Source organism: Nelusetta ayraudi, unplaced genomic scaffold, assembly GCF_046127955.1.
Source record: "Nelusetta ayraudi isolate G7.1 ecotype Tasmania unplaced genomic scaffold, CSIRO-AGI_Nayr_v1 ptg000002l, whole genome shotgun sequence".
Taxonomy (NCBI): Eukaryota; Metazoa; Chordata; class Actinopteri; order Tetraodontiformes; family Monacanthidae; genus Nelusetta; species Nelusetta ayraudi.
In genome coordinates this window covers 3,400,376-3,428,217 of record NW_027466052.1, presented here as the reverse complement: position 1 = coordinate 3,428,217, position 27,842 = coordinate 3,400,376, and the positions used below count along the sequence as shown (strand labels likewise).

Below are 27,842 nucleotides of genomic sequence, written 5' to 3'. Positions count from 1 at the left end.
AGGAAGCCGGAGAACCCGGAGAGAACCCACGCAGACACAGGGAGAACATGCAAACTCCACACAGAAAGGTCCCGGAATCGAACCCACAACCTTCTTGCTGTGAGGCGGTAGCGCTAACCACTGCAAAGTGCAGTTAGTGTATATCAGAACACATTAACATCAGCATGACATCATATTTCAAGACATGTCAGTAGAAAGCAAAAAATAAAAAGTTAGGTAAAATGACAGAGAAAGAGAAGTAAATAGAAAGTGTAAGGAACAGTTAAGTTTTTTTTCTAACTGAGGTCTATTATTGATGGGTCAGCAAGGGACTGCAGAGTGTTGTCACTTTTGTTGTTATGTATTAGTTCCAAAGTGTTTTTTCCACCGTGGCGCAGTGGTTAGCACTGTCGCCTCACAGCAAGAAGGTTGTGGATTCAATTCCAGGCCTGGAATGCATGTGAGGTGAATTGGAAATGGAAACTCTAAATTGTCCGTGGGTGTGTATTGTCAGTTGTCAGGAGAGGCTCCAGCAGACCCCCGTGACCCTGAGCTCGGTATGGAAAATGGACGGATGGACAATTTCCACCAGAAAGCTTGGGATATCACTTCGTATAGTACATCCATGGGAAGGTTTCGCGGGACATTTTTTGCTTGGCTCATCACCTCAAAGCGCCCCCCCTACAGGTCCGCGGCAGAAGCGGCAGAGGACGAAAAGCACAGCTCTTGCTTAGCCGGCAGGGGGCGGTGTAGGACAGCAGTAGCTCTGGGGACACGGCGGTTAAACTTGATCCCGGGAAAGCGTCACGCTCCGGCTGACACATCAGTTTCCATGCGGGATCCGCATAAAACGTCACTAGATGGGTTTTCCGCATTTTCACAACCTTCAAAGCGAAACACCCGCAAACATGCAAAGTGACGGGTTTCACCTTCAGCTCCGAGCCGCTGGAGTCCTCACCTGGGGAGTTCAGGTGAGTTCAGGTGAGTCGCTGCATCATTCCCACCACACATTCACCTCCTGCAGGTCCAGAACACTGCGGGTGTCAGTGTCTCTTCTGCGACCTGAGCGCTGACCCGCCAAGTCACGTGACCAGGCTGTCGAAAATCTGACTGCAAGTCGGTGGACCGTTCTCGTTGATCTCCCCGGTTTCGCTCACGTCTCCGAAGCCAGAGACGACACGAGCGGTCGTTTTATTTTGAAGGGCAGCGACGGATGTTCCCGCCTTCATCTACGCACAGCTGCTAGTGTGAGGACGTATCGCGCAGCAGCAGCAGCAAAGACAGAGCAGCACCGGATCGTCCGGCAGCAGCACAGCAGTTGGATCCTCCACGCCGGGTAGAGAACGCCGGCCCGCCGCCACGCTGTCAGCTGCCTTGAGCTCGCCGTCGCTCGGACATGGCCTCCGTGACGTGCCGGGTCCAGTACCTGGACGACTCGGATCCGTTTATCTGTACCAACTTCGCCGAACCGCGGAGACCTCCGACGGTGCTCCTTGAGGAGAACAGTCCGCTCAGTGAGCAGATCGCCGGGATACACAAGCTGCTGGAGGCACCTCTCAAGGTGGGTTAAGGACCGAGGGGAGCCGGGTCGTACCGAGCTGTGAGCTGCGGTGGGTTCGCTCCACAGGTGTGAAGATCCACATGTGTGGTGATGAAGCGTGGACTGTGTGTTTGACGAGCCGCCGCGCTCACTGTGCCAGTGAGTCAGTGATCCGTGAGTCACTCGGCCTTCAACTCCTTCACTCACGCTCACGCCGAGGTGCCTTGACGTCACACTGCCACTTTAAAAAAAAAAAAAAAAAAATATATATATATATATATATATATATATATATATATATATATATATATATATATATATATATATATATATATATATATTTTAAACTTCGACTGGCGATTGGCAGGAGGTCCCGCCGTGGGACCAGAGGAGGTTGATCCACGGGAGAAGCAGACTGGAACCTCGGCGTGGCCGTCCACTCGGTAGCCGTCTCACACGTCTCACCTGCGCACAGGTGCTGAGTCAGTGTCCCTGCGTGTTTCCAAACAGGAAGTGACCCAGTTGCCTCCCAGGTTAACAGAGGGTCGAAGTTCACACTGTGAGATAAGGCGACCAGGGCTGATGTGGTCCCAGGCGCTTCCTCTGACTTTTCTCCTTGATGGGATCCGTGCCGCTCCACGTCCCAGTGATCTGCTGCGAGGCGTTCAGGGCCCGCCAGAGTGCCAGCGTGAGAGAGAGCGCCAAGCTCTACATTCCATTCTGCGTCTGACCTCGTCACTGTTGCCATCGTGCAGTGGAGCTCCACATGCTGACTCAGATGGAGAGATGTTTCCATCCTTCCTTTCTTCCTTCCATCTTCTAGACCTGCTTCTCCTGCACTCCAGCAAACCACAGCTCTTCAGCACGGTTCTCCTCCTCCTCCTCCTCCTCCTTCTCCTCCTTCTCCTCCACCACAACCTCTTCTTCCTCTTCCTGCTCCACCATCTCCTCCACCTTCACCTTCCCCTCTCCTTTCCTCCACCACCACATCCTCCTCCTTCCCCTTTCCCTGCTCTGCCGCCACCACAACCACCTCCTCCTCCTGCTCCTTCTCCAGCCCCTCGTCCTCTTCCTCCTCCTGCTGGCTTTGGGGAAGGGTGGGGCCTGTAAACAGGAAGTAAGCTGGCGGATGGGAGGATGTGAGTGGCAGGCTGAAGATAGGACCTCTTGGCTGTCTGCTGCGATTAGCCTTAGCTTTGCACACAGACTGCTGGGGGCAAAGTGCTGACTGATACGCGGGATTGTCAGAGTTCCGTCATGTGTTCTGGAGTGGCCTTAACTACGCCACTGGAACCTCTCCTTCCGGTCTGCGTCTCCCTGAGCAGGAGAAGATCTGATCTTTGCAAGGCGACACGGATGAAAGAAGATCCTGATTCTTCTTAATGTGGGAGCTGAAGAACCGCAGCGGCAGCCTAGGGGGTGGAGCACTGCAGAAATGTGGCCCGACCGGCTCGTCTGTGACTCAGTCCCTCATCCGTCACTGGAAACATACACAACACCAGCATTGACCTGCTGGGGGCGCCAGACTGGCTGCCATTCACCCTGAGCGAAACAGTCAAAATCGTGTGTGTGTGTGTGTGTGTGTGTGTGTGTGTGTGTGTGTGTGTGTGTGTGTGTGTGTGTGTGTGTGTGTGTGTGTGTGTGTGTGTGTGTGTGTACCGCTATGCTGCCACGCGGCAGGTGTGTTTGTTGATTCGGCTTCTTGGCGCAACACAAGTCATTGTTTGGACATTGACAGTATGTCACTGTGTGTCGGTAATGGGCCGCTGACACCAGCTGTTGGTCAGCTGGTCTACTGGTTCATCCAATCAAACATCGTTCCAGCAGTGTTTCGGACCATGGCGCTGTCGGACCGACTTGTTGTCGCTGTTTGACCGTTGTGTTGTTCTATGAGTCGACCAACATGGAGGCAGAGGTCGTGGCGTCGGAGCTGGCTTCAGCCTCAGAGTGACATGGTCGGTCAGATACAGTGACACTCACCTGTCCTCCCGTCCGCCAGGTGGAGGACTGCACCCTCCAGCTGTCCCACAACGGGAACTACCTGGACCTGGACTCGTCTCTGGCCGAGCAGAGAGACGAGCTGGAAGCTTTCTACCAAGACGTCAGGTAAGACCAATCTGTCCCATTGGTTGTGTAAAAAGATGGGCGGAGTCTTTGCGGTGTTCAAAAAGGAAGCCAAGCTCCAAGTTCGCGCCAAAGTCTTGCGGAAGTCTCGTACCGATATATATCGATACTATGGAAAAGTCATATTGAACCGTTTTTAGTTTTCAATATCGATATTTTCGACAACACTACCTCCTGGTCCCGCACACACGTCCAAATATGGACTCTTCCGTTGTCTGAACGGCCCGGTTGCTCCAGGTGGCGCCGCTGACTCTAGAACCAACCACTAGGCTTCAAGACCGGTGGGTGACGTCACCGTGACTCCGCCCCTCTTTTTACACAGCTGGTAGTGTGTCCACCAGTCCTCTCGTCTCTCTTCCCTCCTGCCACAAATGACAGTGTGCCACTGGCCACCTTTGTTTGCTCGAGAACACAGAGAACCACTGTGGTCGGCCTCTCTCTCTGTCTCTCTCTCTCTCTCTCACTCTCTCTCTCTCTCTCTCTCTCTTTCTCTTCCTCTTACTCGCCCTCCCTCCCCCCTCCTCCCCTGGCAGCTGTTAAACCAGAGTATAAAAACAGGGACAAGGACGTCATCCTGAAAGTGGAAACTGTGTGTGTGTGTGTGTGTGTGTGTGTGTGTGTGTGTGTGTGTGTGTGTGTGTGTGTGTGTGCACGTGATTGCAACAAGAACCAAAACCTCAGAATAGTTCCTTTTTAGACTTAAACAAACACCCCACGTGCTCCCATTCTTTCCATTCCTACATGTTGTCGTTCTTCCCTGCATGTGTGTGTGTGTATGCGCGCGCACATGTGTGTGTGTGTGTGTGTGTTTCCGACAATATCTATGGCTAATGCGTGTGTCCCTGTGCCCACAGTAAGGGGAAGAAGCCCGTCCTGATCCTGAGGACTCAGCTCTCCGTTCGAGTTCACTCCATCCTGGGTAGGTGGGCGGAGTCTCTGCTCTCCGGCAGCCGAGCGCTGAGTCGGACGGAAAGTGTCTCACCGCAGACACGACGTCCTCGTGTCCAACTCAACCGATGATCTCACACACACGCACACAGACGAACACACACTCACACACGGTCTCTGCATGGTGCTGAGTCGACATTCTGATAACGCAACACCAGTAATCGATCCCCGAACACAGCAATAATCAGTAGCTCTGCCGGAGGCCGGGATTGGCCAACTGGGAGTGGGGGCGATAGATATGAAACCACCAGCTGATTAGTCAGTTTCTTGCCCTGCTGACGTCCTTTTCTGAGAGTTCCCTGAAACGGCTACTGGGTCACTTCGTCATCGTCCCAGTTCTCAAACGCCTCTTCCCTGTAAACTGAAACTGCCAGCGTCTTGTTGGAACTTGAAGAAGTTGAAGCCTGACAATGGGATCCTTGGTCTGAGGAGATTTTGTGAGACCAGGAAACAACTTCCTGAGAGGCCAGTCTGTTCTTCCTGCCCTGGGGTGTGCAGGGGGGACAGTAGCATGAGGAGCAGCACCTCCTGCTGCTCCTGCTGCTCCTGCTGGCAGTTTTTGACTTGGCACGACCCTGTTTCTGTCTGTGTGTTTCCATCTGTCCTTTCCATGTGCCGTCCTGCCAGTGGTCCCTTAGGTCGTTTGTCGGCTTGTTTCTAAGTTGTCGACGTGCTTCAGGTGTTTGAACACTGAACACGTTTGAGTTTAAACATTGCGATTGCGAGTCATTTTAGCCACTTGCACCGCTAGCCCAGAGTTAGCAATGCTGGCGTGGATCTGCTGAGCTTACAGACGAGAGGATCACCCAGTTGGCCATTCAGAACCTCATCTCTCAGCGGGTGGGGTTGGGGAAGGAGGAGGAGCCTGTCAACAGGAAGTAGGTGACTGTCGACTTCATGTTTACTCACGCATATTCTTGCACTTTCCTGAGAGACGCAGAGAATTCCCAGAATTCCTGCTGACTCCCTGCCTGGGCATGACCTCGCCCTTTGTGCCGTGGAGGGGATTTCCTAGCATGCCTCCGTTCTCCTGCAGGCACCAGCGCCATGCCAGCAAGACTTGACTCTGCAAGTGCAACAACCCACGGCTGTTCCCACAGAGCAGAACCAGGTACAGGGGAGACTTGAGAGGCCCGGACCGGACCGGCTAGGCTTCTGGGTCTCAGCAGAGGTTCTGCCGTTTGACTGGTGCTCCTCCTCCTCTTCCTCGTCTTTGTCTCCTTCATCTCACAACACCTGATTGGTTCGTTTTGAGGCGATGACTTCAGAGCGTCTCTGAGGCTCATCCAGCGGTGCGGGCACAAACAGGAAATAGCCCAGGGATCTTATCTGAATCACTTCCTGTTCCTGCATTGCCTAGAACAGCGGTTCTCAAGTAGTGGAGCCTCTGGACCCACATTTACACTTATAATCAAGTCGCAACCCAAATTTATTCCACAAAATAAAAACGCTAGCACCACTTAGTATCGTGTCTTGTAAGTAAATTGTTGAAATTATTGTATTGAATTGTGTGTCCTGCTAAATAAATGTCCAAAATGTATCTATAAATGCATATAGTTGACAATCCCTTTACAAAATAACAGAGTGTGAAACCACAACCCAATCAAAACAGCTCCGCGACCCACGAGTTGAGAAACGCTGGCCTAGAGGTAGACCAAGCTGTGGCTCAGTGCTGCCACCGCTGGCCTCACGTTGCACTGCAGTTGACCCCTTTTGACAGTGGAAGGGGTCAAAAACAAGGTACAGTATAGAGTTTGTGTGTGTGTGAGAGATTCTCAGTGTGGTAGTGTTTCTGGAGAGAGAAATCTTTCACACACAGGCTCTGAGACCTGTAAATAGTCATACACACACACACACACACACACACACACACACACACACACACACACACACACGCGCGCTCGTGACTCATGCTCTCTCCTTGACGGATGATGTCAGAGAACAGATTCAGGGTGAGTGTGCGTGGCAGACGGAGGCATGGCAGGCAGGTGCACTCTGGGTAGTGTAGTGTGGTGAGGTGTTTTCCAGCCAGGAGCAGCTCTTTGTTTTCCGATTGGTCATGGTTCCTGCGGGGGGGTTATTGTGGTGGAGGACAGCTGCTGTCTGTCTGCCGGCTTCTATATCTGGCCGGTACATCTGGTCTGTCCGTCCCACGCACCCTGAACTCACCACCGTCCGTCTATATGACGGTCTGGCGACTGCGGATCAGCTGATCAAAGGGGGATGACGCGGACACGCGATGCATGGAGCTCACCCGCGCTGCGAGTCTACAGGAAGTGCCCAGCAGGAAGCATCTCGAGCAGGAGATAACTGCGGGACGAGTATTTTGAGACCGTTCATGTTGCGCTGGTCTATTGCGACGCAGTTTCAGCCGGCTAACTGCTGAACATGGCGAAAAGCATCAGCACTAGCTAGCTGTCAATCAACCAATCCACTTTTATCCACAAAGCAGTAAATCATATCCACAGGCGACCCCACGGGCAGAGTCTGAGCTCCCCTCTCATCCTCGACTTCCTGTTGTTGAAATATCTTTCCCACACACACACACACACACACTCTGGGCTGACATGAAGTTAAATGGGATGATGAGACTTCCTGTTTACTTCTTCTGTGAGCCTTCGAGAAGAACGGACGGCCACACACAAAGACACACACACACACAAACACAGTGTGTTGCCTTCCTGTTTTATCTGCAGACGTTGCGTTTCCTGCTCCAGTCCTTCCGCAATAAGAGCCTGTGGTTTCTCCCGGTGTAGCTCAGGTCCAAGCGGACGGTGCCCAGTTCTCCCAATACGATGTGAACTCACAACACCGGTGGCGCCACCTCCACTGCCTGTGTTTTTGTAATAAATATGTATGTGTGTGAGGGTGAGTGAGCGAGAGAGAGAGAGTTTGCTCTGTTGTCCAATTGTGTGTGTGTGTGTCTTTGTGTGTTTGTGTATTGTCTTGTGTGGTGAGGTGTGACACTCTGAACCGTCTCTGTTCCAGAGAAGCTGTATAACTCCCACGGCCCCGAGCTGCGGCGCTCTCTCTTCTCCCTAAAGCAGCTGTTCCAGGTGAGACTCACTTTTCCTGAATGCCAATCGGAGGGAGGGATTGGTGACCCGGCGCATGATTGGCTGAGTGTTTCTTCTTTCCCCGCAGGATGACAAAGACCTGGTTCCGGAGTTTGTGGCCTCCGAAGGTCTGAGTTGTTTCATTAAAGTCGGAGCTGAAGCCGATCACAACTACCAGAACTACATCCTGAGAGGTGAGACCACCCACCGGGGGCTGTAGGTGCAAATGAACGGACACGCCCCCTGGCAATTAGTAACGCCATTTGTCATAAGGTTATCATCAAATTCAAACTGTTGTTTATGACAACAGCCTGCCCCCTGTGGCAGGCGGAACTGCAGTTTTATCTTTTGTCTTTTGCCAATGTGTTTAGCTACCGAGCTCAGCCTGTGTGTGTGTGTGTGTGTGTGTGTGTGTGTGTGTGTGTGTGTGTGTGTGTGTGTGTGTGTGTGTGTGTGTGTGTGTATAATCAGCTCTCAGCCAGATCATGCTGTTTGTTGACGGAATGAACGGTGTGATCCGCCATGCTGAGACGCTGCAGTGGCTCTACACACTGACAGGAAGTCTGGTGAGGACCAGTGTTGCATCTTTAACTGCTATCATTATTATCATTATATTATTAATATTAGTAGTAGTGCTAGTAGTAGTGTTATCATTATTGGACACACTTTTTACTTCAGTTGAAGTCGGTGGCTGAACTGTGTACTGTGACATCCCCAGTAGACAATCGATTAAGTGTGTGTGTGTGTGTGTGTGCAGTCTCGGCTGGTGGTGAAGACCTCTCTGAAGCTGCTCATCGTCTTCGTGGAGTACTCGGAGTCCAACAGTCCTCGGTTCATCAGCGCCGTCAACACTGTGGACACCAGGAGAGGTTGACTGACTCACTCACTGCGTCTCTCCCTTCGTCATTCACTCCCTTATTTCCCTCCCTCACTCCCTCACTCACTCAGAGACTGTGTTGCAGGTGTGAAGCCATGGAGCTACCTGATGGAAGTTCTGGAGGAGAAGAACGGATCGGACACAGAGCTGCTCATGTTTGCCATGACGCTCATCAACAAGGTTACACACACACAGCACACACAGTAGACACACAACAGCAGATATGATGTGCTAACTTGTTGCGTGTGTGTATGTATGTATGTGTGTGTGTGTGTGTTAGACCCTGGCTGTCCTTCCGGATCAGGACTCCTTCTACGATGTGACCGACAGTCTGGAGCAGCTCGGGATGGAGAACATAGTCCAGAAACACCTGAAAAGACAGGTGGCGGAGCCTGAGCTCCGAGCACAGTTCACCAGCTATGAGGTAACGTCTGCTAACACAAACACGCGCGCACACACACACAGAATTCACCTGAATACTGTGTGTGTGTGTCAGATGGCTCTCAAGTACGAGGACGGCGAGATGGACGACCCCTCCCACCAACGCAAAGAGCGGCGAAAGACGGCGGCCGGCGGCGAGAGCGAGGGACGGAGCCGCCGCCGCTCGTCCAGCCAGAACCTCCCAGACCTCCTGACCTCATCCGCAGGCTCCTCCCCGTCCACGTCCCCGACTCCTGCCCTCTCCTCCGTCTCCTCCGCCTCCTCCGCCTCCTCGCCTCCGTCCCCGGACACCTGCAGCCCCGCCTCCAGCCCGTCCAGATCCCAGCAGGTGTCCCCGCTGCCCTCCGACGCCACCGCCAACGGAACCGCAGCCCACGAGCAGGAGACCAAGACGCCGCTCAGCTCGTAAGCTCCTCCCACTCCTCACTGCCAGTCAGGTCTGAGACAGTAAAAACTGCCTTGGCTGCAGTGTAGTTTCACCACTTCGATCTATTATGGCCAGCAGGGGGCGTCCTCTCAAAGGAACCTCTCCTGCTACCGAGCCTCCCTCCCAACTGCTGGAGTCAGCGATAGTCAGTCAGTGGTGGCATTGTAAGAACTGGAGACTGAAGTGCCCATAGATGTTAGTAAAATACTAGCACTAGTATCTATGAGAGCACCGCTATGCCAGCATGCTGATTTTTTTTTTTTTCTTTTATCCCAGTGGAATTAGAAAAGAAAAATCCCACGGGCTCGAAAAGGGTTTTTCCCATAGACTGCAGTAGCAAAAGAGAGGGCAGTAAAACTGTCGACGGAGCGTCTTGCGCCTTAAACACGGTCAATGTCTAATCTTTGCATTGTGTATTTTTAAAGTTGTGGACTTCAGCGCTAGTCCACGACGCGGTTTGCTCGTTCTCATTGGCCAGAGCTCGGCACCCAAAGCATCATGGGAGGGTGACACAACTTGCACATATCCTGTGGGCCCCGTGACATGGAAGTAAACTCGTCATCCAGTTCTTACGATACATCCATGAGACAGCCACCAGGGGTCAGACGTGTTGCTAAAGGTCCTCAGTGGGCGTGGCCTATCCCTCGAAATCCTGAGGAAGCTCCCGTTTGCCCCCGTCACTTCACCACTATTTCAAATTTCTGATTTTTGTCCAACTGATGACAACTTCCTGTACGGATCAAATCAATCCTGCTGGTGTCTCTCTTTTGGGTTCTGCTTCTGGTTCTGCTTCTGGTTGTGGTTGTCTTCTGGGTTTCCTCTGGCTCACTGCTGGTTCCCTGTCTCTTCCTGCTGCTCTTCCCTGCCGACAACTAGGGGTCGCTCTTTCCTCAGCCATCACATGACAGCTCTGGGTCTGAGCAGGAAGTCCCGCCTCTTCTCCAAAACCAGCTCCATCAGTGAGGAGGCGCCGACGGGCTGCAGGTCTGTACGGCGAGCTGAGCGCCACCAACCACAGCCAATAGGGAGCCGCCAGTGTTGGCGTGTGGAGGGAGGGCAGCCTGTGGTTGCATCTCTCTCTCACACACACACACACACACACACACACACACACACACACACACACACACACACACACTGACTGCCAGGGACAGGACTGGCTATGTTTGCCCTATGTTCCACTTTCTGTGTTCCACTTTCTGTGTGTGTGTGTGTGTGTGTGTGTGTGTGTGTGTGTGTGTGTGTGTGTGTGTGTGTGTGTGTGTGTGTGTGGCAGCTCCCCGGCTCCCTCCCAGCAGGAGAAGCCGTCCCAGTCGAACCAGGAGCCGCCCGGCAAGACGGAGGCCAAGACCAGTTTCAAGTGAGTGACTGAGTTCGCTGCTGGGTTGATTGTTGCCACGGCGAACAAGGGCAGATACAGCAGCGCCCCCCCTGCTGGCGCGAAGCTGCGGTGCCACTGGTGTGTGACCAGTTTGACCCTCCCCGTACACCTCCTCCTCCTCCTGCTCCTCTTCTGCCTCCTCCTTTCCCCCCTCCTCCTTTGCTATGACCAGAACGTGCCTTCCAACTTTCTGTCTAACCTCTTTTCTTTCTCTCCTCCGCTCCTGTTCCTCCCCCAGCTGTGGGGAGACTGACTCCGTCTTCTGGTGAGTACACTCCTCCTCCTCTCCTCCTTCTACCCCCTACCACCGCCTCCTCCTTCTCTTTCTCCCTGTTTTTCGTTGATCAGCTAAATTGATCGGATCAAGATGAGGTGTGTGTGTGTGTGTGTGTGTGTGTGTGTGTGTGTGTGTGGTGGGGCAATGTGGGTGGCGGTGAAGGCAAAAGAAGAAGATGATTATTATGATGATGATGATGATGATGATGGTGTTGGGGTGGTGATGATGATCATCATGATCATGTTGATAAAGGTGATGAGGAGTCTCCCCTGCTGTTTCTTCCGACGTGTGTGTGTGTGTGTGTGCGTGTGTGTGTGTGTGTGTGTGTGTGCGCGCGCATGCACATGTGTGTGCGTCTGCCATGCTCAGCTCTGTGTTGTGTTTCTGCAGCCCAGACGAATGCGCTGTCAGTCAGGACAAACCAGTTCTCAGGAGGTTTGAGTAAGTAGTTGCGGCCCCCACTGCATGCTGGGAATTGGAGTCAGGATGGCTGGGACTCTGTGTGAGTGCGTGCAAGTGTGTGTGTGTGGGTGTGTGTGTGTTGCTAGCTGCTGGCTAGGTGGAGTCTAATCGCTGGTGTTTGGGTTTGACGTGAAGATGGAAACCAATCGTCGACTAGCATATCGCGGCCTGCTGATTGGACGGCGGTTTCGCGCATCTGATTTCGCTTTTACGTTCGACCCGTTCGAGTGCCGCCCTCTGCACTTCCTGTTCGGGCTGAAACCAGCAGCGTTAGGTGGCACCGGTCATCACAGCTCACTTGTTCCCTCGTTCCGATCGCTCAGCGGTGAGGAGGAGGCGGAGCCTGTCCTTGAGTGATCCCATCACCCTGAAGCATCTCCTCCTCCGTCTGCACGCTGAGGAGGAGCATTGAGGAGCAGGATGTGACATGGCGTTAGTGGTGTAGCTCGCTGCGGGTTCCAATTCTGAACTTGAAGGCAAACAGGAAGTCTAAGTGCGGAGACTTCCTGCGCGGATCGCTGACGGATGCCAACCCACCCTTCCCTTCCCCTCCCCTGCTGTGCAGAGACACCTTCCTGCGCAGCCTCGCCGTGACCCAGTGGGAGAAGAAGAGGAGAAGCAAGCATCTGAGCCAGGCCAAGCACTCCTCGTCTGATGACGTCATCACCCCGAGCCAGCAGCCTGCAAAGGAGGAGGAGCCGGCAGGTTGGAGAGAGCTGGAGAAACTTGTGCGTGACGGATCACAAGTGAAGCGTTAACCTGATGTCTCTGTCTCCGCAGGGTTGCCGTCCGGTGACTCGTCGCAGAGCAGCCCTGGTGAGACGCAACTGATCCACCACTTCCTGCCTTTCTCAAGCCTATCACTGCACAATGTTTAGAATCAACAGTCAGGCCCCAGAGCATGATGGGAAACCGATCAGGACGCCAATCACTTATGTAGTTCTGCGACTGATAAGAAGCGGAAGATTAATCAAGGGAGAACCCCGCTAAGTTGCTGTGGTGATGGCACACCACCTGGTGGAGGCCTAGCATTACTGCAGATAGTTTGGCACTCACCCACAGGAAGTTCAGTCTGTAATGTTCAGAGCTATGCCAGATTTAACATCCATTAAACCTTTGATTGTGTGTGTGTGTGTGTGTGTGTGTGTGTGTGTGTGTGTGTGTGTGTGTGTGTGTGTGTGTGTGTGTGTGTGTGTGTGTGTGTGTGTGTGTGTGTGTGTGTGCGTGCGCGACAGTGTCAGTACAGCGCCAGTGCAGCACGCTGTCCAACGACAGGAAGTTCCTGCTGGACATGTTGTACTCCAGGACGAATTCGACTTCTGCCACTGCTGCTCCAGACACCAACGAAGAAGAAGGGAGCTTCCTGCCAGGTGGGAGCGCACAGGCTTTCGTTTCCCGCGGTTCCTAACCAATCGCTCCTCCTCCCCAGGGAGAGGCAGATCCCATTGGGGCGGAGTTAGACCTCTGTCGCTCTTTCTTCGTAGGGGGAGAGCCGAGCGGGCGGGGTCATGTCCTCGAGCGCCTGTCCAGCTTCAGAGCCTGCTCGGAGGAGCCGTCCGTCCCCGACGAGAGCAGCGCCTCCCGCAGGGCCGAGCTGGTGGGCCTGGAAGGCTCCGCCCAGGCTGCGCTGGCTCGACTGGAGGAGGAGAAAAAGGTTCAGACGTGGCGCTCGGTTCCTTTTCTTATAATTATAATAATGATAAGCCACCCCCCAAAAAAAATAGATAGCAACACGCACTGTCAAGTAAGAATGTTAGCAATTCGATCCAGAAAATAAAATTAAAAAACGGCCAGCAACACTCAAGCGTCCATCTCAAAAATGTTTAATAGTCTCACTGAAAGGCAACTCGGACCAAGCACAGATGCATTTCGATCAAGACTTCTTCAGTGCGCAGATGATGATGATGATGATGCACACTGAGGAAGACTTGTTGAAATGCATATGTACTAGGTCAGAGTTGCCTGTCAGTAGCTGCGTTTCCATTATGTTTCTAAAATTTCGGCAAAGTTCAATGGCAATTTGCAGGCGTTTCCATCGACTGGTGTGAAGCACAGAAACGGTTCCTCTCGCCTGAGCGTGTGTCCCCTGTGCACCATCAGAAGAGGTTGCTACGGCAGCAGAGCAGCGTCGACGTGGAGAGCGCCGCCCGACGCCCGGACACCACCCAGGCGACCGCCGTGGGGGCGGGGCCGCCCGCCGACACCTGGGAGCAGCTGCAGCCGAGCGCCGCCGCCCTGCGCATCAAGGACTTGGACTTCTCCGACCTGCTGGACGAGGAGGACATCGACGTCCTGGACATGGACACCTTCGACGCCACGCCCGCCTCCTCCTGCTTCTCCGGCGTCCCCCCGCCCCCTCCCCCTCCCCCTACCCCGGGATTGGCTCCTCCTCCACCACCCCCGCCGCCACTGCCCACTGCCCTTAATGCCCACGCTCCTCCTCCCCCTCCCCCACCACCACCTCCTCCCCCACTCGGGGGTTTGGCCCCGCCGCCTCCCCCTCCCCCTCCACTAGGGGGCGCGGCGCCGGCGCAGAAACTGAAGAAGAAGAAGACGGTGAAGCTGTTCTGGAAGGAGCTGAAGCAGACCGAGGGCCCCCACAAGTGTCGTTTTGGGCGGGGCACCGTGTGGGCGTCGCTGGACAAGGTGTCGGTGGACTCCGCCCGGCTCGAGCATCTGTTTGAGTCCAAGGCCAAAGAGCTGCCCGTCGCCAAGGTAACGGAGGAAGGCTTGACGCGTTCTGGGTTGGTTCTTCTGCCCGCAGCGTTTAATGCGTGCAGCCAATCAGAAAGTTTGAGCTGGATTTCGTTCAGATTTGTCTCAATGCAAATTCTATGTCGTCTCAATGCAAACACTGTATTTTAATAGGGGTGGGAAGCGCTAGGTACCTGACGATTCATTTCGATTCCGATTCAGAGGGCTACGATGCAATGAATCGCGATTAATTGAGAATCGTGATTTATCACGATATATGTATATATGTATAGATACATATATACAGTATATATTTATATACATCCAAAGCATGCAACATTGCAACATACGACGGAACGGCAAAGTCCCATTAGACTTTGTGATTGGCCTCGACGTTCACGACTGTATTGGCAGCTTTGTTCTGGTGTTGGGGATGGCTGCCTGGTTTGCAGCAACTGGAGGATTTTCTGTCCAACTCCGGGTGCCAGCGGGCGATATGGTTCCTCATGTTCGTCGTGTTCCCACAATATATATTTTGTTTGTAGCGTGACGCAACTTAAAAAACTGTGACTTTTGTCGAGTTTCTTTTTCCCCTCAACCTCGTAAAACCCAGAACGCTGCCACATGCTGGCTTTAAATCCCAGGGAACCAGTCCAATTCGGTTTTCAGTCGACTTGAACGCCATGTGTGTCGGTGTCTCGTCTCACGAGTTGGTTTGGATCTGCGTGCTTGTGTGTCTTGTGCGCGTCACCTTAAGCAGTCCAGTGCGACGCTGGAGTGCAGCAATGAGTTCCGGCCTCATTAAAAATATCTTCTTCTTTTTTTAAATTTGTGAATTGATTTATAATTGGCAATGTCATAATCACGATTAATCTGAGAATCTATTTTTTCCCCCACCTCTATATTTTAATGCCCTCTCTAAATAAGAAATGGGAAACAAAGGAAAATTTGAGCAGGGATTGAACGTTAACAGCTGGCCTGCGGTGGTCTGTGCTGATTGACTGGCAGCCGAGAGTAACCTTGTCCACTGCAATGCCATGGTGACACAGCCGTTGACGTGGTTGCCCGATCGTCCGCAGAAAGGAGCCGAGAGCAAGAAGTCGGAGCTCCTGGTCCTGGACTCCAAGAGGAGCAACGCCATCAACATCGGTATGACCGTCCTGCCGGCGGCCCACGTCATCAAGACGGCCATCCTAAACTTCGACGAGTTCGCCATCAGCAAGGAGGGCATCGAGGTAGGCGTGTCCATCCGGAGAAGTGAGGGTTGTTTTTTTTTTGCGATGGAGCGAAGCTGACAAGTCCCTTGTCTGGAGCAGAAGATCATCACCATGACGCCCACCGATGAGGAGAAGCAGAGGATCCAGGAGGCCCAGCTGGCCAATCCCGACCTCCCACTGGGCACCGCTGAGCAGTTCCTCTTCAGCCTGGCCTCCATCAGCGCCTTGACCCCCCGCCTGCAGCTCTGGGCCTTCAAACTCAACTACGAGGCTCTGGAGAAGGTCTCTCTCTCTCACACACACACACACACACACACACACACACACACACACACACATAGAGTCACAGTTGGATTTCAGCACGCTCACGCTGCAACTGTGGCGCCCCCTGCAGGAGATTGCGGAGCCACTCTTTGACCTGAAGCTGGGCATGGAACAGCTTGCGTCAAATCAGACGTTCAGGAGAATCCTCGCTACGCTGCTCGCCATTGGGAACTTCCTGAACAGCTCTAACGTGAGAGCGCACGTGCACACACACACACACACACGCGCGCAAATGCACACTCGCACACGTGCGCATGCACACACACACACTTACATGCTTGTGTGTGTGCTTGCAGGCGAAAGGCTTCGAGCTGGGCTACCTGGAGAAGGTGGTGGAGGTGAAGGACACGGTGCACCGTCAGTCTCTGCTGCATCACACCTGCAGCCTGGTGCTGGAAAATGACCCAGAATCCTCAGACATCTACTCAGAGATCCCCGCCATCACCCGCTCCGCCAAAGTACTGCCCCGCCCGGCCTCATGTTTGCTCTGTTGCGGCGCCACCCTCCTCCTCGGGTTCACCGGGTGACTCTCCCCCTCAGGTGGACTTCGAGCAGCTGGCGGAGAACCTGGCCCAGCTGGAGAGACGCTGCAAAGCATCATGGGACAACCTGAAGGTGGTGGCCAAGCACGAGACCAAGGCCGTGCTGAAGAACAAGATGACCGACTTCCTGAAGGACTGCACGCAGAAGATCATCATCCTGAAAGTGGTGCACCGCAGGGTCATCAACAGGTGAGCGCTGTCTGCCCCCTGGTGGCCAGCTGCAGAACTGCATGCCTAAACCCCAGCCTGCCTCCTCCATGTTACTGAGTTGAACACTCAAAACTGTCAATAAACAAAAGTTGCTTTCTGTCATGTGCTTCTTGTTGAGTCTTTTCAGTTCAGCTGAGCCACCACAGCTCCTCCTACTCTTCCTCTTCCTCCAACAACTCCTCTTCCTCCTCTTCCTCTTCCTCCTGCACCTCTCACTCCTACTCTCACTCCTCCTGCGCCCCCTGTTGCTTATCCTCCTCTTGCTCCTCTTCTTCCTGCTCTTTCCCCTCTTCTTCTTCTTTTTCCTACTCCTCTTCCTGTTTCTTGCTCTTGTCCCTCCTCTTGCTCCTCTTCATCCTGCTCCTCCTTTTCTTCCTCCTCCTGATCTTCTCCTGACCCTCCTCTTTCTTCTTTTGCTTCTCCTCCTACTCTTCCTTTTTCTACTCTTCCTGTTTCTTGGTCTTGTTCCTCCTCTTACTCCTCTTCACCCTGCTCCTCCTCTTCCTCCTCCTGATCTTCTCCTGACCCTCGTCTTCCTCCTTTTGCTCCTCTTCCTGCTCTTCCTCTGCCTTCTGCTCCTCTTCCTGCTCTTCCTCTGCCTTCTGCTCCTCCTAGTCCCATTCTGCACCAGTATGACATTGTCTGGCTAAATGTCAATGCCACGATGACTGATAATAAAGTGCCATCCTTCTCCTCCTCCTGCTCCTTCTTCTCCTCCTCCTCCTCCTCCTCCTGGGGACCAGGTTCCACTCCTTCCTGCTGTTCCTGGGTCAGCCCTCCTCGTCGGTCCGGGACATCAAGGTGACGACTTTTTGCCGCATCGTCGGCGAGTTCTCTCTGGAGTATCGCACCACCAGGGAGCGAGTACTTACACTCCGACACAAACGTGCCGCCCACCGTGAGAGAACCAAGACCCGCGGCAAGATGATCACTGAGGTAAACTCCCACCGGCACCAGCAGCAGTTTTTCTGCCAAAGGGACTGAGCTGAGGTGGAGCCGTTCCGGGATCATCTTCTTCCCGTCTGCTCGAGTGTCTTCTACAACTTTCCTTCGCACCTCTCCCTTTTCCTGCCTTCAGACGGAGAAGTTTTCCGGGGCAGTGCCTCATCCGGACGACCCGTCTCCTGTCTCCATGGCAGCAGAGGAAGAGGAGCACCAGACCATGAAGAACTTCCTGACAAGCGGCGAGCAGCAAGGGCTGAGACGCTCCCGGGCCGTCCGCAGTAAGGCCGTCTGAGCGTGCTCAGTACATACACACACACACACACCTATCCTAGTTCCTCTTGGATAAGCTCCACAGTTAGACCTTGTTTAGAGCCAAAGTAGGAAGAGCTTCACTTACTGAGGTGACGCTGTAGTGATCACGCCAGGCCAGAAGGTGGCAGTTTCGCAACAGAGGCTGTAAGAATCCATTAGGTGCAACTCCAGTAGCTGTCCTCAGGACGGAAGAATCTCCTCAAGGCCTTCAATGGCCTTCTGCCATCCTGTTTGTGGTCCTCCTACTCGATGGGATGCTGAACTGTTGCGAAGAGAGACTTGTGGTCACTTACTGGGAGCATCTCTCCGTAGAACCTGATCTAGAAGATCTGCTGCTTCAGGAGCTGCTGACCGCTCGTGTCATGCATGGGAGGGAAAGAGAGACTGAAAGTTCCCACATAAAACCAGCCAGGAGCCCATTGGTTCTGCTCCTCTCTCTGGTTCTAACTGTGGTTCCACTCGCCAGGTATGGGCAGGACGAGCTCCCCCACCATGTCCGTGGCCAGAGAGGATGGCGCCAGCGGCCAGGATGACGCCACCGACGAGATCATGGACCGACTGGTCAAGTCCGTCACCCAGAACCCCTCCGACAGGTCGTCCAGCCCCAAGACCCGCAAACGTTCCCGTCTCAACAGGAAGTCATGTGAGTTGTGATGACTGATGACCTAGTTCTGACCTGGTTCTGACCTGTATCTGAGCCGGATCTTCAGGGAGACTTTGCGCTGCGTTGTGGACACACAACAAGGGCTGTGTGTCCACAACACACAACTTCATATCTGTTTCCTCCTGAGCTGCAGATAAGAGCCGATCATCCTGTCAGTTTCTCACACACACACCTGATGGTCGCCTATGTGTGTGTCTGTCTGTGTGTGTCTGTGCCAGTGAGGAGGACTCTGAAGAGCGGCCTCAGTCTGGATGTGGTTCAGGCTCTGGGTCTCAACAATAAGGAGGACCAGGTGTGATGGCTGATCCCAGATCAGCAGCCCTCTGGACCACTAGCTGGGACTGGACTGGTTCCCAGTCAGTGAAGGTTCCAGATGACGGACAGACCGCCACCTGGAACACGCACATGTGCACACACACAAACTCACCTGCTTCACCCTCATCTGTATCTCATCTGAGGGTCTTGAAGGTCCTGAAAGGCTGTGTGTGTGTGTGTGTGTGTGTGTGTGTGTGTGTGTGTGTGTGTGTGTGTGTGTGTGTGTGTGTGTGTGTTTTCAGTAACTCTGTTTTAACTTAACTTTGTTCCACACATGTTTTTGATGTCAATAAAGTTTTAAATAAAGGTTTGTTGATATGATTTAATAATCCATCTGGTGTGCTGGTTAATCCGGGACGTCCCGTCCTTGAAGGTCCAGGTGTCCCACGGGCTGTCTGAAGGGCCCTCGAGAAACCTCAGGGGCCCCATCAGGCTGCAGGCAGAATTACAATAATACCAAAATATGGCCGAGCAGTGCCGGTAATGTGACGACACGATGGCGTCAACGTGATGACGTTGGTGGAGGTTCACAATTATTCACACGTGTGACGTCACAGCGCCGTGTCCGACTTCAAGTCTCCGTCTCTTTAAAGTGGGACCGAACAGGTCACATGACCAGCTCTAGTATCCCCTCCTCCGTGTGTCACCGGAGCTGGTCGGTGTGTGCGTGTCCTCTCCGTGTCTCGGGCGGGATATAAAGGTCTGCGGGCAGCATGTGTGTCCGCTGAGCTCCGGGTGAAGATGCTGCCGCGCGGTGCGACGCTGCTGCTGCTGCTGCTGCTGCTGCCCGCCGCCGGCGCTGGCGCCGGCTCCGGTTCAGCCGATGACCTGCCAGGTACCGGTACCAAGTCCGGGACGGCCGCGCCGGTGCTGCGGAGACCTGCCGTCCGCCTATCCGTCCCCTCTCCGCCGATGCCTGAGAAGCCGCAGCAGTACGCGGCTCCCGGTATCGCTCTGGCCCGGTCCGCGGCGGACGAACCGGCCGGTCCGGCCCACCAGGAGGAGAAGGAGGAGGAGATGGGCAAGCATGATCACGGTGGCGGTTACCGGGTGGTCCAGTGGGAGTGGAGCTACGTCCAGACCCCTTACATCATCGCCATCTGGCTACTGGTGGCCAGTGTGGCCAAGATCTGTGAGTCCAGTGTGCGTGCGTGCGTGTGCGTGCGTGCGCCATGATTGAGAATAGTAGTAGAGAGTAGAGAGTTCTGATTGGCCAGACTTTTAACTCGATCACGGTGAGACGGGCTGATCATGGACATGGACATGGACCAGGTCAGCGATGCTCTTCTGAAAGTTTCTGCCCACGATGCACCACTTTCTGTGGAGTGTCCAGAGAGGTGATCAGCTGATGAATTGATCAGGTTATCACCCGAAAAGCCTCAGAAGAACCACACGCTTGCTGACACACACACACACACACACACACACACACACACACACACACACACACACACACAGAGTCTACCAATAGTCCTCTCTCGTCATGTGCCAGTTGAACAATTGGCAGATTTAACACAAATCTACTGACTGTGACTTTAACTCATCACACTGACAGAGTGGTCTCTGTGTGTGTGTTTGCGTGTGTCTCTGTGCGTGCGCGCGCAATCGTGTAAGTGTGCGTTCCTGCGCGGGTTACCAATAGTGTGCGGGTCAGGATCGTGTCCAAGACAGACACGAGTCCAATGCGACTCGGGGGGGGAGAAGCGCTGAGTCACTGAATGTTTACAACAACTCAGTGGTCGTTTGTCACAGGCTGAGAGGCGGAGTCAAGGACAGAGGCGAGGTGAGGGAGGGGGAGAGAGGATGGGGCGAAGGAGAGGGAGGGGTGTGGGAAAAAGGAGAAGAGGATGCAGGAAGTAGTAAAATAAGGAGGAAGTGAAGGAGACAAGGAAGGACGTGTTTACATCCAAGTGATGGATGGATGAAGGTGTGTGTGTGCGCGTGTGTGTGTGTGTGTGCGCGCGCGTGTGTGCGTGTGATTAATAAGACATCTGTGTTACATCGTTCAGGACATGAAAGAGAACCAGAGCAGCAATGAGCAGGCTGCCAGGCTGCTAGCCCTGTTTGATGTGTTCAGTGGCTGCGTTCAGTCTGCAGGCGAATCTGATTCAAATCAAATTCCTTCTCAAATTTTTAGGGCTGACTGTCCACACTGTTTTTAGCAAGTGTCCAAATGGTATCTGGCTCTGTCTCACACTGTGGCCACATCATTGACCCATCTGACAGGTTGCTGTAGCAACAACGTCGTCGCGGAGGCATCGTCCAGTGCGTAGAGTGTGTCACGCCGTATAATTGCGATGTCAATTATACGACGTCGCAATTATGGAGTTGGTGTTCAGACCAGAGGAGGTGACTCTCTACTGCAGCCTGTTCGCGTTTGAGTCTGATAAATATGAACGACCGCCGCGACAAACAGACAGCGATGGGACTTTATTCTGACCCCTTGGACCCGTCTTCCTCTACAGTGTTCCACTTCTCGCAGCGCTTCACCACCGTCGTCCCCGAGAGCTGCATGCTGATCCTGCTGGGCCTGGTCCTGGGCGGGGTCGTCCTCGTGGCCAATAAGAAGCAGCTGTACCAGCTGGAGCCCGCCCTCTTCTTCCTCTTCCTGCTGCCGACCATCGTGGGCGACGCCGGCTACTTCATGCCGGCGCGTCTCTTCTTCGACAACCTGGGCGCCATCCTCCTGTACGCCGTGGTGGGGACGCTGTGGAACGCCTTCTGCACCGGCCTCTGTCTGTACGCCGCCAAGCTGCTGGGGGTCATAGGTCAGCGTGAGGTCACACCAGCATCCGCGATGTCTGGCAATGAAGCAGCAGCCACCAATCAATCACAGCATGACCTGATGAGTCCTCCTCTGTGTGTGTGTGTGTGTGCGTGCATGCAGACGAGCGTGTCCAGGCCGACCTGCTGGACTTCCTGTTGTTTGGGGCCTTGATCTCGGCCGTGGACCCGGTGGCAGTTCTGGCCGTGTTCGAAGAAGTTCACATCAACGACATGCTCTTCATCATCGTGTTCGGAGAGTCGCTGCTGAACGACGCCGTCACCGTGGTGAGACACACACTCACTCACACGCAAAAACACACTGGGTCAGTCGGACAAACGGTTCATTGACTCAGTGGCGTGTGGCGTCGTAGGGAGGCCGGGATTAAACGGTTCTGAGCAGATTAGCTCAGCTGGGTTCTAATCCCCGGCAGCACTCGGAATATGAGCTAATCCGCCAACATGTGGGAACGCAGCGGAGCGCCGACGCACAATCACAACAACACATAAACACACACCTGAAGAGTCCTCAGACACAATCAGCTGAGGTGTGTGTTTGTGTGTTGGTGTGTGTGTTTGTGTGTGTGTGTGTGTGTGTGTGTGTGTATGTGCATGTGTATTTATGTGTGTGTAGGTCCTCTATAAGGTCTACATCTCCTTCGTCGAAGTCGGAGCCGAGAACGTTCAGACCGCAGATTGTTTCAAAGGAGTAGGTGAGTCGCCGTGGAAACGCTGCACACTGCTCACACTCCCCCTTCCCCTTCCCCTCCTTCACCTCCTGATTTCCTCTTCCGCTCTTCCTCCTCCCCTCCTCCTCCCCATCCCGACTCCGGCTCCTCCCCCTCCAGCCTCCTTCCTCATCGTCAGCATCGGAGGGACTCTGGTCGGCTTGGTCTTTGCCGTCATCCTCGGCTTCATCACTCGCTTCACCAAGAAGGTTCGCATCATCGAGCCGCTCTTCGTCTTCCTGCTGGTCTACCTGGCCTACCTGACCGCCGAGCTCTTCTCGCTGTCGGCCATCCTGTCGTGAGTCCAGCGCAAACCACCGGTGACACCAGTGAAACGAAGTACAAATCAGCCGATGTCGTCCGCGACCCCTCGTAACACTATTCAATATTCGTCTCATCCAGTACAGGAAGGGGGTGGGCTTTGTCCTCACCGCTCCAGCTCACTAGCTTAGACAACTATATTATATGTTGCGTAGCTTCATTTTTGCTAAAATATGCATTACAAGCCGACCGAGATGGTTTTATATCTGGAGGAGTTTTTAGTCACTTGCAGTATCATTGTTGCCATAGTAGCCCCGTGTAGATCGCTTTCGAGGTGAGGACACCCTCTGCTGTCCAGTGAGGTGTACAGTAGACGGACACTTCCTGGTTGCCTTCTGCAGGATGACCTTCTGTGGAATCGGGGCAAATAAATATGTGGAGGCCAACATCTCCCAGAAGTCCCGGACCACGGTGAAGTACACCATGAAGACCCTCGCCAGCATCGCAGAGACCATCATTTTCATCTTCCTGGGTATCTCCGCCGTGGACAAGTCCAAGTGGGCCTGGGACACTGGCTTGGTATCCTGCACTCTTGTCTTCATCTTCGTCTTCAGAGCCATGGGTCGGTCCCCACTTCGTGTAGAGTGACCTCCACTTCCTGTCAGCTGCCCTTACTGACCTCCTGAATCCTGTGCATAGGTGTCGTCGGGCAGACTTGGGTCCTGAACCGTTTTCGCCTTGTCCCGCTGGATAAGATCGATCAGGTGGTGATGTCGTACGGTGGCCTGCGGGGGGCAGTGGCATTCGCCCTGGTGGTGCTGTTGGATGGCGAGCAGGTCAAAGCCAAGGACTACTTTGTTGCCACGACGATCGTTGTGGTTTTCTTCACTGTCATGTTCCAGGTAGGACTATATCTTCTCACTCACACACGCACGCAGGCACGCGCCCATGCACGCACGCGTACACACACATCGGGTGGTTTGAGGACAGTGTGTCTTTTTCTTCAGGGTCTCACCATCAAACCTTTGGTGAAATGGCTCAAAGTTCCTCGTTCCACCAGCAGGAAGCCGACCATCAATGAGGAGATCCATGAGAGGGTCAGTTTGCCTTCTTCTTCTTCTACTTCACCTCCTCTTTACACTGTCACACAGTCTCACTGTTCAGACTTTTCTTGTTCTCTTGCCTTACCTCAACATTCCTGCTAAAGTCACAAAATTTGTTCGACTTCCGTTCCCATGGCCCACACCCACCAGATGTGTCACTGTGCTGGTTAACAATCAAGTTCAAATGTCCTAATATAACGAGGTGAAAAATATTACCAATTTTAGTGCAGTGACTGAGCGAGGCTGCTGCTGTCTATTACTGCTGCTGCTGCTGCTGCTGCTGCTATGGAGGCGACGTCATGTCACGCTGTGAGTGAGAGAAAAGCTGCAGCTGTACAGATCCAGTGTGTAATATTTTTAAGGAGTCCTGGTATTTAAGGAAGCCCGCCTGACAGTGCTTTTCGTATTTAGGGCACTGTCAGGCGATCTTCCTTAAAAAATAGCGGTGCAAGATGGCAGCTAACTCGGAGCAAGACCCTTAGGAGTAGGAAAACCAAATGACTTTTATTGTGCTGCGAGTATACACTTTCATTAATGTATTTGTAGGCAGTATATTGAGCTTGTTCCAATATAAAAATTATAAATCAAGCCAAATTTTACACACTGGACCTTTAAAACAACCAGAGTACCTCACCAGTAGAGGGCGCTGCAGCCCCATCCATCCCTGCCATCTCCCGCTCTTGGATTTATATAGTCCTGTTGATCCAGGATAGTATGAAGAGAAAAAGGAGAGAAGTCTCCTGGGGACCATTCTGTGAACCACTTCTGACTTTCTGTCCACTAGTTTCTACAGATAGAAGTTGTCCTGCACACACAACAGTGAGAGGCTGAGCCTATGACAGCTATCTTGGGGTGTAAATGTGACACAGAGCCACAGAGACACTCCTACTGCGGTTAGTGTTAGCCGCCGTGCAAAGGGATCCCATAAAAATACAGTAGTGATGCAGTGAGCCGTTGCCTCACGCCAGACAGTGGCGCCACACTGTGAAGGTCTGTGTGTGGAGTATGTTCTGGTGGGCGGAGTCAGCAACAGAATCACCTGGAGGCTTTCTGATTCATTCTTCTGCGTTCAGGCTTTCGACCACATCCTGACAGCGGTGGAGGACATCGCCGGGCTGCAGGGGTACCACCACTGGAGGGACAAGTGAGTGTTGTGGTTGTAAGGAGAGTGCACAAACGGCAGGTGGCGCCACCACTTCAGCTTGAGCCTGTGTGTGGTTGTCAGGTGGGAGCAGTTTGACAAGAACTACCTGAGCAAGCTGCTACTCAGGAAGTCGGTGTACAGGAAGAGCGAACTGTGGGAGGCCTATCAGAAGATCAACATCCGAGATGCCATCAGCGTCATTGACCAGGTGGGTGGGGTGGCCCACGGCACTCCCACCTTTTTATCTGATCGCTTTGTTTGTGACATCATCAAGGGTCATGTCGCTGTGCTTGCAGGGCGGCAACGTGCTGACCTCGGCCCGGCTGTCTCTGCCCTCCATGGCCAGCAGGGCCTCCTTCCCCGAAGTCACCAACGTCACCAACTACCTGTGAGTCACGTGACCCTTCCTCTTCCCGCATCACTTGACCGTGTACGGGTTGCGCGGGTCTCAGACAGACAGTATCTGTCGCTGTTAGCTGTCAGTGAGGCAGCTAATGGCGCTTCGTGTGCTCCAGGCGTGAGAATGGCAGCGGCGTCTGTCTGGACCTTCAGGTGATTGACAACATCCCTGGGGCCAAGGTCGAGGAGGACACAGAGACCCACCACGTCCTCGCCGAGAACCTGTACAAGCCCCGCAGACGGGTAACACACACACACACACACACACACACACACACACACACACACACACACACACGGGTGGCTGCAAGTTCCTCTTGAGGGTGAGGGTCCGGGCTCAGTGAAGTTTGTGGATGGAGGAGAGAAATGGAGCAGCTTTCAGAGAATGTGGTGGGACACGACGATGACGCATTGTGAGACGCCGTGTGTGTTGTGTGTGTCGCGTTGTTGCCCAGTATCAGTCGCACTACAGCCGTCACTTCATGCCGCTGGGAGAGAAGGAGCGCCAGGACCGGGAGGTGTTTCAGAGGAACATGAAGAGCCGCATGGAGACCTTCAAGTCAGGACGACACAAGCGGCACAAGAAGGACCGCAGCCTGAAGAAGGTGCTCGTCAGGCACAAACGGCACAGCTGCACTGTGATTGGCTGCCGGGTTCCCGCTGGCTGACCGGCGTGCGTTTTGTTCCCCGCAGCGGAGAGGATCGGACGCCAAGGAGGACGGCGGCGACAAGCCCAGGCGGAACGTCAGCTGGCATGACAAAAGTATGTGGTCACCTGACATCGGCGGGAAGTGGGAGGCAGTGTCGTTGATCACGTGTGACAGGGTCTCTCTGCAGACTCTCTGATTGGCTGTGTGGTGACTGTGGGCGTGTCTGTGTTCAGACCCGGTGGTGGTTCCCGTGGAGTCCCAGGAGGAGAAGCAGGAGCACTCTGACGGCGAGAAGGAGGAGGACATGGGCATCACCTTCGTGGCCCGCAAAGTAGAGACGCCAAAACAGCGACCCAAATCAGGTGGGTGTCAGCGGCTACATGGACCCGCCCCATCCTGGCCCCTGGCCTGGGGACCAGCTGACCTGTGTGGACCCTGCTGCGGTTCTCAAATGTTTGCCTGTGTGTTCCATCAGTCCCAGCTGCTCTGGATGGGTGTCCAGGCCCAGCGGCGGACCCCCCCTCACCGCCCAGCGCAGACAGCCACCTGCCATGGAAGGGCAGCGTGGGAGCCCCGCCCCCTTGCGTGTCAGTGGAGGCTACTAAGATCATCCCAGTTGATCTGCAGCAGGCCTGGAACCAGAGCATCTCCTCCCTGGAGAGCATCTCCTCTCCCCCTGGCCCCGCCGAGCCAGTCCACCCGCGAGTCAGCGCCCTCTCCAGACTGGGAGGAGCTCGGCCCGCCTCCTACACCCCGCCGGGCAGCACCTCCTCCATCGTAGCTCAGCTGTCACGGAAGCAGGACGAAAGGGAGGAGGAGGAGGAGGAGGAGGAGGAGGAGGAGGAGGAGGAGAAGCAGGAGGAGGCACAAGAGATCCAGCCACTCATGTCGTCTCTGAGGACCCCTGGCTCACTGGCCCCGCCCCCACCACCGCCCAGCTCCGCCTACAGCGCAGGGAGGCGGAGGAACCCCTGCGTGTATTTAAGGAGTCTGGTTACAGCGCCCCCACCTGGCAAAGGAGAACAGCACAGCAGAGGCCCCACCCAGCTGTAGCAGGGGCTACACTCCACCAATCAGCATCCACACACTCGTCTGCAGTGGTAGTTCGGTGTGTGTGTGTGTGTGTGTGTGTGTGTGTGTGTGTGTGTGTGTGTGTGTGTGTGCGTTATTCCATAAGCAAACTCTACAGTTGTCTCTCTCGTGCTGTTTGTCTGTTTCAGCTGTTGCGTCGCTTGTGTTGCCAAAGAATCAGACTTCCTTCACACACACACACACACACACACACACAGACACACACACACACACACACACACACACACACACACACACACACACACAGACACACACACACACACAGACGCTGCTCTGGCTGTGCGTTGTGTTTCTTGTGCGCTACCATGTGACAGCCTGTTGCTCTGGAGGAATTAGCTTTAGCTAGCTACCTGATGTTCAGATGGCAATTCAGTCAAGGGGAGCTGGTCCTGTTGGTCCTGCTGGATCTGCCGGTCCTGCTGGGTCTGCCGATCACTGCCATGTTCTCCTCCACTCATTTGATGTGATATTTTGTGTCCGCCTGCCTTCAGCACATCTGAAAGTCAATAAAGGTTTTTATCTGCAGAACGTTCCTCCCACTCCTTCTTCAGTCGCATCAATCACCTGCAGCCGTAGGTGACCAGATCTTTTCCCCGAGCGCCCCCCAGTGGCTGCACACTGCTCAGTGGAAAAGCCCCTGACTGCAGTACGCCGACAGGTCAACTAATGCCAGCACCACTGCCAGCACTGTGACTTCTACTTCCCTGACAACATCCTTCACACCATCCACATAGGCTGTCATACCTACGAAAACACGTTCCAGTGCAACACCTACGCCGCAAGAAGGACTTTGCTTGCCACTTTGCCCGCACAATGTTTTTTTTTTTTTAAAGGATTTTATATGAGGTGGCTTTGTTTTGGGCTTTTCAGAGTAATTTAGTGGTCTTACATTTGACATTCATCATTCATTCATTCATTCATTCAAAAAAAAACAAAAACAAAACAAACATTTGACCTTTATGTAGCC

The 27,842-nt window shown here is 53.9% G+C and overlaps 2 protein-coding genes across 7 annotated transcripts; both read left to right on the top strand.

Annotated features, from left to right (window-relative positions):
• Window positions 1–1,101: 1,101 nt before the first annotated feature.
• Window positions 1,102–19,064, top strand: fhod1 (formin homology 2 domain containing 1). Of its 6 annotated transcripts, XM_076017528.1 has the most exons (28): window positions 1,102–1,540; window positions 3,519–3,625; window positions 4,498–4,562; window positions 7,580–7,647; window positions 7,736–7,841; window positions 8,119–8,213; window positions 8,405–8,516; window positions 8,610–8,704; window positions 8,805–8,948; window positions 9,021–9,370; window positions 10,269–10,376; window positions 10,669–10,752; window positions 11,012–11,038; window positions 11,441–11,491; window positions 12,078–12,217; window positions 12,293–12,328; window positions 12,748–12,882; window positions 12,997–13,166; window positions 13,613–14,227; window positions 15,286–15,441; window positions 15,523–15,705; window positions 15,818–15,937; window positions 16,044–16,205; window positions 16,288–16,478; window positions 17,243–17,435; window positions 17,578–17,722; window positions 18,223–18,399; window positions 18,639–19,064. In XM_076017528.1, the coding sequence occupies exons 1-28, from the start codon at window positions 1,376–1,378 to the stop codon at window positions 18,716–18,718; spliced, it is 4,080 nt and encodes a 1,359-aa protein (XP_075873643.1). In that variant the 5' UTR covers window positions 1,102–1,375; the 3' UTR covers window positions 18,719–19,064. The 6 variants fall into 6 exon arrangements, with proteins under 6 accessions (XP_075873643.1, XP_075873669.1, XP_075873652.1 ...); XM_076017554.1 differs by lacking the exon at window positions 10,269–10,376; XM_076017537.1 differs by lacking the exon at window positions 11,012–11,038 and having other exon boundaries at window positions 1,103–1,540.
• A 336-nt stretch (window positions 19,065–19,400) lies between these two features.
• Window positions 19,401–27,403, top strand: slc9a5 (solute carrier family 9 member A5). Its single transcript, XM_076017581.1, has 16 exons — window positions 19,401–19,867; window positions 21,201–21,503; window positions 21,623–21,786; window positions 22,133–22,211; window positions 22,347–22,524; window positions 22,889–23,109; window positions 23,187–23,389; window positions 23,495–23,584; window positions 24,664–24,734; window positions 24,816–24,942; window positions 25,031–25,122; window positions 25,250–25,376; window positions 25,589–25,738; window positions 25,827–25,896; window positions 26,017–26,145; window positions 26,259–27,403. Exons 1-16 carry the CDS (start codon window positions 19,477–19,479, stop codon window positions 26,834–26,836), a joined length of 2,973 nt encoding a protein of 990 aa, XP_075873696.1. The 5' UTR covers window positions 19,401–19,476; the 3' UTR covers window positions 26,837–27,403.
• Window positions 27,404–27,842: the final 439 nt, after the last annotated feature.